Source organism: Oncorhynchus masou, chromosome 25 (assembly GCF_036934945.1).
Source record: "Oncorhynchus masou masou isolate Uvic2021 chromosome 25, UVic_Omas_1.1, whole genome shotgun sequence".
In the NCBI taxonomy this organism is placed as follows: Eukaryota; Metazoa; Chordata; class Actinopteri; order Salmoniformes; family Salmonidae; genus Oncorhynchus; species Oncorhynchus masou.
The window spans coordinates 42,480,746-42,493,120 of NC_088236.1; the positions used below are offsets into that span (position 1 = coordinate 42,480,746).

Genomic DNA, 12,375 nt, shown 5'->3' on the forward strand with positions numbered 1-12,375 from the left:
CTTGAGGTACTGACCTGTTGCACCCTCTACAACCACTGTGATTATTATTTGACCCTGCTGGTCATCTATGAACATTTGAACATCTTGAAGAACAATCTGGCCTTAATGTCCATGTACTCTTATAATCTCCACCCGGCACAGCCAGCAGAGGACTGGCCACCCCTCGGAGCCTGGTTCCTCTAGGTTTCTTGCTAGGTTCCTGCCTTTCTTGGGAGTTTTTCCTAGCCACCGTGCTTCTACATCAACATTGCTTGATGTTTGGGGTTTAAGGCTGGGTTTCTGTATAGCACTTTGTGACAACTGCAGATGTAAAAAGGGCTTCATAAATACATTTGATTTGATAGCAAAGGGTCTGAATACTTATGTAAATAAGGTTTCTGTTTTTTATTTTTAATAAATTAGCAAAAATGTATAAAAACCTGTTTTTGCCTTTTCATATGGGGTATTGTGTGTAAATTGTTGAGGAACACAATGAACGTAATACATTTTAGAATAAAGGTGTAAGTAAACAAAATTTGGAAAAAGTCAAGGGGTCTGAATACTTTCCGAATACACTGTATATACACACTGATCCAACAATACTCTCCAAACAACTGTCACTTCAACGCAGAGCCCCTCTAATGTCTGCAAAGGCATTCTCGCCTCATCTGGAATAATGAAGAACATGCTACTAGAGATAACACTTTGAAGTGCACGAGCAGTCTGTGCACCAGGGTGGAGAATTCACTCTCATCTCGATCACATTCAAATTGACTTTGTCTTATAGATACTGTGTGTGCAGACCCACTGCCCCTCCACTTCCCCCATAGGCCCCCTACTCTTATCCTCATCTCAGTGACACAAGTTCAATTGACTGCTGAGATCATATTTAACCAATTCAGACAGGAACTGTGGAAATGAACTGCTCAAATATTGTGGATGAAAATTACATTGGATTTCCAATTCCAGGTGTCCCGAATGATCAAACCCATTAAGAATTCATATGATCTACAGTGAGCTCCAAAAGTACTGAGACGGTGACAATGTTATTGTTGTTTTGGCTCTGTACTCAAGGACCTTTTAAAGGATACATTGACTATGGGGTTAAAATGCAAACCAACAGGTTACATTTAAGGGAATTTTCATCCAACGGTGAACCGTTTAGAAGCTACAGCACTTTTTGTACATAGTCCCTTCATTTTAGGGGACCAAAAGTATTGGGACAAATTCACGTGTATTAAAGTAGTAAAAATGTTAGTATCTGGTCCCATATTCCTAGCACGCAATGATTACATCAAGCTTGTGACTCTACAAACTTGTTGCATGCATTTGTTGTTTGTTTTGGTTGTGTTTTAGATTATTTTATGCCCAATAGAAATGGATGGTAAATAATGTATTGTGTCATTTTGGAGTAAATAAGAATGTATTGCAAATAAGAATAGAACATGTTTCTAAACCCTTCTACATTAATGTGGATGCTACCATGATTAGGGATAGTCCTTAATGAATTGTGAATAATGAGTGAGTGAGTTAAGTTATAGATGCATAATATCATACCTCCAAGACATGCTCACCTCACCACCGCCTCTAACTTTCTCACTCATCATTATTCACAATTCATTCAGGATAAGCCACAATCATAGTAGCACAATTTTGTTTGGATCAAAAAAGTTGATATCTCCTCTGTGCACAGTATTTGCTGTGCCGGGGCGATATCACAAGTCGCCAGTGAAACATTGTTTCCGAGGTCGGACAGGCAGACAAATCAACTTTATACAAACCATCACTGTTGGAAATAAAATGCTAGAAGCAAAGGGAAGTAATGTGTTAATAAATGCCTTATTTGCAAGAAATTGGTTGCGTGGCAGAGATAGAATATTTGTCGCATGTGTGTTTGTCTTTAATACCAGCTATTTGGAATAAAAGTGTAAATCCTAGCCCAGGGCTAAAGTTTAGCCTATAGGGTTAACATATGCTTGTGTGAACACAGGAAAAGCTAGCCTAGTGGCCAGTCTTAGCCTGGGGCTAATTGATAGCCAGGTTCTAATAACAATGCAGCATGAAAAGGGCTATTGCATAATTTAAAATCCATAGTGCTGGATAAATGTTGCACATTTAAAGCAAATTCACTGAAATACATTTTTAAAATCTAGAGAGTAGAGAAGATTTTGAATTGTATTACTAATTTTATGCAATTTACACATTTTGCCATGGGCATAGGGAAATATGTGCAGTTTTTAATATGATACATGTATCTGAGTGAGAGTGACTAACAAAATCAATGGGGGCCCCCCGGTCGGTAATTAAAAGTTAAAAAAATATATATATACACAAGGACAATTCAGGAATTGAAGAATTCAAGGACACTAGAAAAAGTGGTATGTGCATCAAAAATACATCCAACCTCGAGAAATAAAACGCCTGCACTACTGAAAATGTCTTTAAGTCGCTGTACTGTATACCAAAGATAAATATTTCAGCAAACCTTGAGCCATAATGAATAAACCATTCATTTTAACTCTTCCTTTTAGCAAATAAAAGAAAATGAAAAAATATCTAGTTTTGCTAGGAACAGGGACATATGAACCCTATATGGATTAAATGTGCTTTTTATTAATATCTTTCCCTACTGAGAACTGCATTACAATTCCAACCCATCTGTAATCATGGTAAATCATGACTCTGCAGGATCAATGGTTAAGCCACTTTAAGTATGCTGGTTTCAGTTGTTTTAAAACAACTTTAATCTCAAGGTCGCATCCTATTTCAGAATCTAAAAGAGCCACTCCAAGAATCGTTAGAGTTTCGCCAGACCTTTAGTGGTCATGTAAAATTCAATCCGCCGCAATGGAAAAGGAGAAAATATGCCACGGAGTTGCCCCTCTGGTATTAATGTTACTTTCATCTTTTCATCACCTTTTAAAGTCTGCCATCAGAAATAAGACCACGTTCTCGCCAACGTCGTGTCCCAAGCTATGAGAGGCAGAAAAATACAGCAATTATTGAAAAAATGGAAAATGTGGAGAGAACTGCAGAACTGCGGGGGCTCAGCTTGGAAAGAAGCTATAATAGAAAAGAACGTGTCAAACATTATAGGGTCAAATTGAAACTGGATTGCTATATTTTATTCCCATGCTCTGTCGTTCCAGAGACAGTGAGGACCTGTAATGCTGGTACAATCCCCCCCAGTTGATTACAGACAGAAAATGATTCCTGGATGACTGGTTCCCAGTCAGACCATCTCCCTGAGAGGCTGGTTTCATTTACTTTCTTTAAAAGGAAAAAAATAAACATATCAAAAGCATTTTTATATCAAAAGCACTAGCACTACTACAACTCTGCTGTTTACAACTGCAACTGGGCCTTGGCCTATATCAAATTGAATAAAAGCAGATGGCATACTATCATTATTGTCTACCACTACAGTACTACAACCACCACTACGGATGATGGTTATAATCTGATAATAATAAAGCATGTTCTGTGTAAGATATTTCAGGATGCTGGGCCTGAGGTCCTGACCTTTGACCTCTCTCCTCCAGTGCATGAAGAGTCCTGATTGAGACACTCCCTCATAGGCACATCAGCGCACTAGAGTGTCATAACCCACCAGTCTATTGAGCGCAGGGCGCCAGTGGGGAGAGGCAACCCTGTCACATTGAAGCTGACCCAAGAGTGAAATGGGCGAAGAGTGAATGTCAAGGTTGTCAAAACACACTAATTACGTTCCCAATGTAAATAGGGTAGATCTGGGTTTGTTAACCTCTCTACTGCCAATAGGGTTCGAGCAACCTTCAAAGACAAGCTGCTACAGTCATCACAGAGGGAGAGGAAAAACGTGAGGAGTCCAGATTAACACCGTAGAGTCGATTGACGCACCGGCGCGTCAATGTAAGTAACCAAATAAAAAAATCCACATGAAAATCCGTCAGTTTAAACTAGATATATCTATTTTGGTTGCATTGGATGCGTCTCAATCCACTGCATCCGCTGACGTCGCACTTCTGCATCTGCGGTGAAAGGTGGCAGAACTAGAGCAGTGTTTGTCAGACCATGAAACATCCGGGAAATTGTATTCTTATGAAAACGTCAGCAGCGTCTGAATGTCTTTTTTTGGCCATTTTTGAATGTGTTATTCAATGCTAAATGATCCATAATATGATCATCTTAAAACAATTCCATATGTCAGTTCAGAACTCCCTTCCCCAACGGCTTAGACATTTAGGAATTAAAACACCGTCCCAAACAGGTTAGGTGCCCAGTATTTCACAGCATCTCATCTAAAAGAAGGCGTGGCTATGGGGCTACAATCAGGCGGTCAGTTTATTGGCCTCTCCTTCACCCCCACAGCTGATGGTAAGCCAACATGACTGACTGGTCCGTTGTGACAGAGCTCTTTAAAAGAAAAGGACAAGAAAAAAAAACTGTGTCAAAGTGTATTTTTTTTTTTCTGAACAAATTTCAATTTAAAACAGAGTGATCTGAGTGACATCTGTCAACTCACTCTGGCTAGTGTCGTGCACTTTGTCAATGCAAGGGATACCTCAGGGAAAATACCTTCATCCATGCATTCCATTAGGGTCATATGTGTCACGGATCCCTCTGGAACTTCCATTGCACACACCTGGCCCCTAATCCCACTGATTATATTTGTATATATGTGCCCTTTGTTCACCATGGTGCTGTCGATTATTGTTACAATGTCCGTTGGTGCGTATGATTACCTGTGCTGTGTGTTTTTGGCTTCCGTGCCCTTGTGGATTGCACAGATGATTACGGGTCTCGTCCCGTGTGTTAATCATTGTGCACGTGTGTATTTATTCGAGGTACTCCTCGCTCTTTTGTTTTGGGTTTTTACACTGTGTTTTGTTACGTGTTTGTTTGGTCTTCGTCCGCATGCCTTTACACGGCACGCTGTAATTTGGGCTTAATAAAAAACCTTATTAAGCATTCCTGCACCTGTCTCCCGAATCATTTATACCAGAGTGAAAACATGATATTATCTGGCTTTCACACGCAATTAACTCTCACAGTCTCACGTCAGAATTAGCTGTTCATCCATGTATCCCAAATGGCAAATTTAGAAGTGGTTTTAAGGTTAAGTTTTAACTATGAATTTTAAAAGTCAGGATTATGTTTAGGCATTAACTCCAAATGGTTAAGGTAAGGGTTAAGGTTTGGGATAGGCTTAAAACAAAAATAATGTTCTTGCTGGATTTAAACCTGAAAACTTTGAGTATCACAGGCTGATGCATATGCCCATCTGCCATCCCCATCCACAGTTCCTGAGCAAAACAGAAACCTACTTGAAGGCGACAGCGCTCACTGTTGTCCCTAGTGGCCGTGTTCCACGTGGTCAGACATGGATGGACGGCGAATACTGACTTGTATCACGGGTGACCTGGCTGTTCACACGAGGCTATCAGGCCAATACGATGGTCAACCAAATGGAAGAAAAAGTACAGCGGGAAAGAGAGAGAAAGCAGAGAGAGAGAGAAAGAGAGTGGAGGAAGAGCGTGAGAGTGAGACGCGGCGTGTCTGAGTGGGAAGCAGCAGCCTTCCTGTATGTCAGGAATGCAGAGCTCACAGATCTTCAGCTGTGCAGAGAGAGACGAGGAGTCTGCATCCTCACCTAAAAACTGCTGGGGGCCAGCAATGATGAATAAGGTCGCTGTGACTATTAATTCCTTTTAAAAGCTCCATTCTTCGCCTTCCGTCGCCCACTGCTGAGATGTGGTCAAGTAAAAAAATGTCTCTGAATTACCAGAAACTAATACTCTCATCTGTGGGAAGCAGGTTGGTCGGTAATCACTGGGTACTATTTGTCTCTTTTAAGATTTTGGAAATCATTGGATCATTCGACTTTGGTCTGGGAATGTGTCTCCAAGTACTCCTCTGTTAAACCAAGCTGACACCAAAGGGAGATGACTCTAGAGCCCTGAAAACCTCAGCAAGTCACAGAGGAAACACTGCACTGTCACTATCTCAGCTATTGCCAACCACATTGTGGAAGTTATGAATATCACACTTTTCAGTTGAAAAGGCCATTTCACCACAGCTTCTCAGCATAAGTCATCTGGGGGTTTCTGCAGACATTGAGTGTGACTGCAGCCGAGGAAATAAATGGAACTTATTCAAACTCCACAAACGGGATAGGTCTTCCATTTTAAAGGCAAATGATGTCCTGCTGGTGAGCATCGACAAATAATGCTAATATGACGGACTAAAGATGGTGGTGCAGAATGCCTCATGAGAAATTGCTATATTCAATATCTCTAAAACTGACGAAATAGTAATCCTACACAGATCTATTTCCAGTTGGGCAATAACAATCAAGCTGGATAATAACCCCAAAAAACATATAAGACCAGAGAAGTTTATTTATACATTAATGTCCATTTCTCGTGTTTCTTGGCCCAAGCAAGTCTCTTCTTATTATTGGTGACCTTTGGTAGTGGTTTCTTTGCAGCAATTTGACCATGAAGGCCTGATTCACGCTGTCTCCTCTGAATAGTTGATGTTGAGATGTGTCTGTTACTTGCACTCTGTGAAATATTTATTTGGGCTGCAATTTCTGAAATTGGTAAATCTAATGAACTTATCCTCTGCAGCCTCTACAGCAGTGGTAACTCTGGGTCTTCCTTTCTTGTGAAGGTCCCTATGAGAACCAGTTTCATTATAGCGCTTGATGGATTTTCGACTCTACTTGAAGAGACTTTCAAAGTTCTTGAAATGTTCTGTATTGACTGACCTTCATGTCTTAAAGTAATAATGGACTTGTTTCTCTTTGCTTATTTGAGGTGTTCTTGCCATAATAATGGACTTTTGGTATTTTACCAAATAGGGCTCTCTTCTGTATACCACCCCTACCTTGTCACAACACAACTGATTGGCTCAAATGCATTAAGATGGAAAGAAATTCCACAAATTAACTTTAAACAAGGCACACCTGTAATGCATTCCAGGTGACTATCTCATGAAGCTGGTTGAGAGAATGCCAAGTGTATGCAAAGCTGTCATCAAGGCAAAGGGTGGCTACTTTGAAGAATCTCAAATATATTTTGATTACTACATGATTCCATATGTGTTATGTCATCGTTTTGATGTCTTCACCATTATCTACAATGAAAATAGTAAAAATGAATAGGTGTCCAAAGTTTTGACTGGTACTAATATATATATATATATATATAAAATAACATCAAATTGACCCGAGATACAGTGTAGACATTGTTAGTGTTGTAAATGTCTATTGTAGCTGGAAATGGCAGATTTTTTTATGGAATATCTACATTGGCGTTCAAAGGCTCATTATCAGCAACCATCACTCCTGTGTTCCAATGGCACATTGTGTTAGCTAATAAACACAGTGTTTATAATTTTAAATGGCTAATTGATCATTAGAAAACACTATTTCTGATCAATTTGACGTTACTTTAAATAAAATCAAAAAATCTTTCAAAAACAAGGACATTTCTAAGTGACCCTAAACTAAAAATATAGGGAATTGGAAATTATGCAGACATTTACGTTGATGGAAGCCACAATCTATCTGCAATATCAAAGCTGATCTACCCCCTAAAACATAAATAAATAAATCCTCATGCAGGCCTTTTTTTTTAACCTGATGCCATGCTGTCATATCTAAAGTATAATGGCCTGTGCTTGAGGTTGGTCTAGTGATCAACACTGCCGTCTCCAGACAAAACATGGCCAGCCGAGGTTCCAATCTTCATTGTGCCAGTTGCTTTACTGCCCTCCCACTCTACCTATCCCACTATCAGTTCAATGCTTTCGAAATAAAGCAAGACAAACAATGCTCTGTCTACACAACAGTCTAAGAGAACATGAAATGCAAGAGAGGAAGGAATGCTAAGAAGCCGCAAGGTATTACCTTCAAGGCACTTGAAAAGTTAATGGGCTTTGTATTTGAAACACATTGTGATTCTTATGAAAAAAAGAGAAAGAGGTACTTTTAAGTGATCCTTCATGCACAGAATAATTGGCTTTTTAAGCAATGAAGTATTGGAGGACACTCTAGGAATAGTGATGAGAAGAGTAACACAAATTAATTTCTCCAAACATACCCTGAAAGTTGGACCTAGTTAGAACTTTTCTGATAGTGTGCTGTTAAAGCGCCTATGTGTTTGTTGAGTGAGTGAGTAAAAGGCCATGCTTTTAACTGCTCTGCGATTAAAAAAAGAAAAAGAAACAAACATTGGTTTGATGCATGCATCTGTCTGTCTGTCCATATGTTGTGTGGATGTATTGTATATAGTACATTGTTGTCAAGTACTGGTATCATACCTAAACATGATTGTTTCTTCTACACAGTAGGGCGTGACAGGTTGACACACAAAAGAGACACTCACCGTCCATCCTCCTCCATCCGTTGTCATGTCACAGAAGACCTGGAAGCCAGCAGGGTAGTGTGTGGGAAAGACAGAGTAGATCCCATCCTCTCGCTGGCCACTGGTGAAGATATCACTGCAGTCCCGAGGTCTAGAGCCTAGCGTGATCAGAAACCTGATTAACTTTTAAATCCTAGAACTTCTCATAGAAATTATTCAATTAAACCAGCGAGCTCCATCAATTTCTTCTCTTAATAATCTGTCCCATCTCTGAATCAACCTAGACAGCTTCACTACACCCTGTCAAAATCCTGTCTGTACCTTATAGAAACGCCATGTTTGTACAAAAATGACTTGGGATGTCAGAGTACGCAAACAGTTAACACAGTTTAAACCTATTTCAATATGAAGCTATGCTTTTTTTCTCCCTCTAGTGCAATTGTGAACAATAGCCATGTCAGACATAAAATACATCTAACATATGGTTCACTGCAGCTCAAGGGATCAACAATTATCCCACAGTTGACATGGGTTACTTAAGAGTTGTCCATGCACTCATTTACTATTTCTCCTTTCATCAGCCACTATCCATAGACCTACCATTGGAGCAGCCTTTGGGCCGAGTACTACGGACAGGTGCTCTCTGGAGGTCTGCCTTCAGCTTGCTCTTCAGGTTCCCCGTCTCCTTCTGCATGGAGTTGAGTGTATCACTCACAGAGTTCACCACCTTCACCATGTTGATCTGGCTCTCGGACAGCAGCTGGAAACAAATGCACAAATAGCCCATTGAAGGCCACTCTGTAGTTGGAAAAACAACTAAACAGCAGCCTTGTCACCTGCTATGAAGCTGCCGGATGGGGCTGGAGAAATTACTGACAGAGCTAGGATGTAATGTCCTAACAGCAACTGTTTTGAACAATGTATTTGGATGTAATGCATAGTTAGGTACATACTGTACAAGTACTCCTGACTGTTACGAATCCCTTTTGGCCCAACAGTCTAGGGGGATGGTAATGAGACCCGTAACATAACTCAGGCAAATTATAATAGTGACAAAGTAAAAGTGTGAACGAAATAACCAGGACAACTGAAATCTACCGGGGGGGGGGGGGCAGGAAAAGGGGCTGAGCTGGACCCAAGGAAAGAAACAATATGTATTCAAAAACATCCCTAAGCTAGACTAGCCTACTTTAACAGCTAACTAACTAACCAAAAATACAGTGGGTGGTCCACCCAGTTCTAACTAGTGTATTTAACAAAGTCTACCTACGGGTAGTGTATGCCCATGGGCGACTTGTCTTGGTTTCCTCTTTTCCCACCAGCAAACAAACACACACACACCATAAACAAAAACAATACTCACAGGTGATGACAAAGTGCTATGGAGGTGCTCAAACAAAAGATAGCTCAGGCAGGCTCTCTTACACGAGGCCATGTGATTACGTTTCCCTCGGTAGACATGGCATTAACAGTAAACCCTACACCGGTTGTTCCCAAACTTTTTATAGTCCTGTACCTCTTCAAACATTCAACCTCCAGCTGCGTACCCCCTCTAGCACCAGGGTCAGCGCATTCTCAAATATTGTATTTTTGCCATAATTGTAAGCCTGCCACACACACACACACACTATACTATACATTTATTAAACATAAGAATGAGTGTGAGTTTTTGTCAGAACCCGGCTCGTGTGACAAAGAGCTCTTATAGGACCAGGCCACAAATAATAATAGAATAACAATCAATCATTTTGCTCTTTATTTAACCATCTTACATATAAAACCTTATTTGTTCATAGAAAATTGTGAATAACTCACCACAGGTTAATGAGGATGCACAGAACTCTGCGATGTTGGGTTGTATTGGAGAGAGTCTCAGTCTTAAATAATTTCCCACACACAGTCTGTGCCTCTCAGATAGGTATGTGGTTGAAAGGGCATCAGTGTCTTAACGGTACGATTTGCCAAGGCAGGATATTCTGAGCGCAGCCCAATCCAGAAATCTGGCAGTAGCTGATTAAATAAACATTTTAAAGGACCGCTTATTGCAATTTTGATGAGGCTCTCTTGTTCAGATAACGGTAAATGGACTGGAGGCAGGGCATGAAGGGGATAAAGAATCCAGTTGTTTGTGTCATCCGTTTCAGGAAAGACCTGCGTAATTGCGCACCCAACTCGCTCAGCTGATTTGCTATATCACATTTGACATGGAGTTCATTTGAGTTGAGCTTGAGTTCATTTGCACGCAAAAATCATACAATGATGTTGTTAATGCAGACAGAGAAGAGCTCCAACTTCTTAATTAATCATAGCCTCAATTTTGTCCTACACAGAATATAGTTGCAGAGAGTCCCTGTAATCCTAGATTCAGATCATTCAGGCGAGAAAAAACATCACTCAGATAGGCCAGTCGTGTGAGAAACTCGTTATCATGCAAGCGGTCAGACAAGTGAAAACTATGGTTAGTAAAGAAAACTTTAAGCTCGTCTCTCAATTCAAATAAACGTATCAATACTTTGCCCCTTGATAACCAGCACACTTCTGTATGTTGTAAAAGCATTACTGTACATGGTCGCTGCCCTTGCTTTAACAAAATTAACCATTTTCACTGTAGTGTCCAAAATGTCTTTCAAGCTGTCAGGCATTCCCTTGGCAGCAAGAGCCTCTCGGGGGATGCTGCAGTTTACCCAAGTAGCATCGGGAGAAAATGCTTGCACGCACGTTACCACTCCACTATGTCTCCCTGTCATGACTTTTGTGTCATCAGTACAGATACCAACACATCTTGACCACCAAAGTCCATTTGATGTCACAAAGCTGTCCAGCATTTATTTTTTTAATCCTCTCCTGTTGTCCTGTTCCAGTGGTTGCAGAAGAAGATGTCTTCTTTAATTGACCCCTCATAAACATAACAGACATATACCAGGAGCTGTGCCAGGCCCGCCACGTCTGTTGACTCAACCAGCTGTCACGCTTAGAATTCACTGGCTTGTATGCGAAACAGTAATTGTTTCAGAACATCTCCTGCCATGTCACTGATGCGTCGTGAAATGGTGTTGTTTGATAAATGCATTGTCTGTATAGTTTTTTTGCCTTTTCCCCCAGCATTTTCCCAGCCATATCAGAGGTAGCAGGAAGAATTAAGTCCTCCACAATAGTATGGGACTTGCCTGTCCTAGCCACTTGGTAGCTCACCACGTAAGATGCTTCTAGCCCCTTCTTATTAATGGTGTCTTTTGCTTTTATACGGCTTACAACTCAAAAATCGTCTAAATTCTCGCTCCAAAAACTCAAGCGGCTTATTTTCCAAATTGGCATGCTTTGTTTCTAAATGTCTGCGCAAGAGTGAAGGTTTCATCGAGTTGTGAGATATTACTTTTGCACATATAACTTACTGTGGCTGAGGAAAGGCACTACTCCCAATATAAGTGAACCCCAAATCAATGTAGTTCTCATCATATTTGCTCCTCTTCGATGGTCCAACGTCCCTGTTGTTTGGTTCTTTCCTGGGTAAGGGGGCAGTAGCTCTTCGGCTGCATCAGATTCATAACTGTCAGTGTCCATGCTAGCTGGGCTAACAACAAATGTAGAATAACTGATGCTAGCATTGGATGTGCTCGTGGAAGCAGAACAACTTGTGTCATCGACAGGTGTAGTACTTCTGGTAGTAGCAGTACTACCAGTAGAGCTGGTATGTGTCTCTATGGATGTAGGCCTTACTTTTTCTTAAACATTAATCAATTTTCTAGCAAACAGAATGATTAGCAGCTACGTTTGGCTACATATGGACCATTAGTGGAATTCCTGTGAAAGAGTAACGGTTAATGTGATTGGAAGTTAATTATTTGACTAGGCTACCTGTATTTGAGAATGTGTTTTTATCCCGCTGAACACTATATAGTTACATTTTTTTGGCAGTGAATCGAGGCTACTCAGGCGAGAAAAAAAAAACTCACCCAAATGTTGGAAAATCTAAATGGATTTTTTTTAAAAATTTTTTATGTGTATCACATTTTTATCTTGCGTACCTCCGGCGGCATTGCACGTA

General features: G+C 40.5%; 1 protein-coding gene across 1 annotated transcript in view; it reads right to left on the reverse strand.

Annotated features, from left to right (window-relative positions):
• Positions 1-12,375, reverse strand: part of LOC135514379 (fibrinogen C domain-containing protein 1-like) — a 159,699-nt gene that overhangs the window by 85,523 nt on the left and 61,801 nt on the right. Inside the window, exons 3-4 of the mRNA XM_064937823.1 lie at positions 8,931-9,090; positions 8,352-8,488 (exon numbers count right to left, since the gene is read on the reverse strand). Of these exons, the coding sequence (XP_064793895.1) occupies positions 8,352-8,488; positions 8,931-9,090 (297 nt within the window). The remainder of the gene's footprint in view (positions 1-8,351; positions 8,489-8,930; positions 9,091-12,375) is intronic.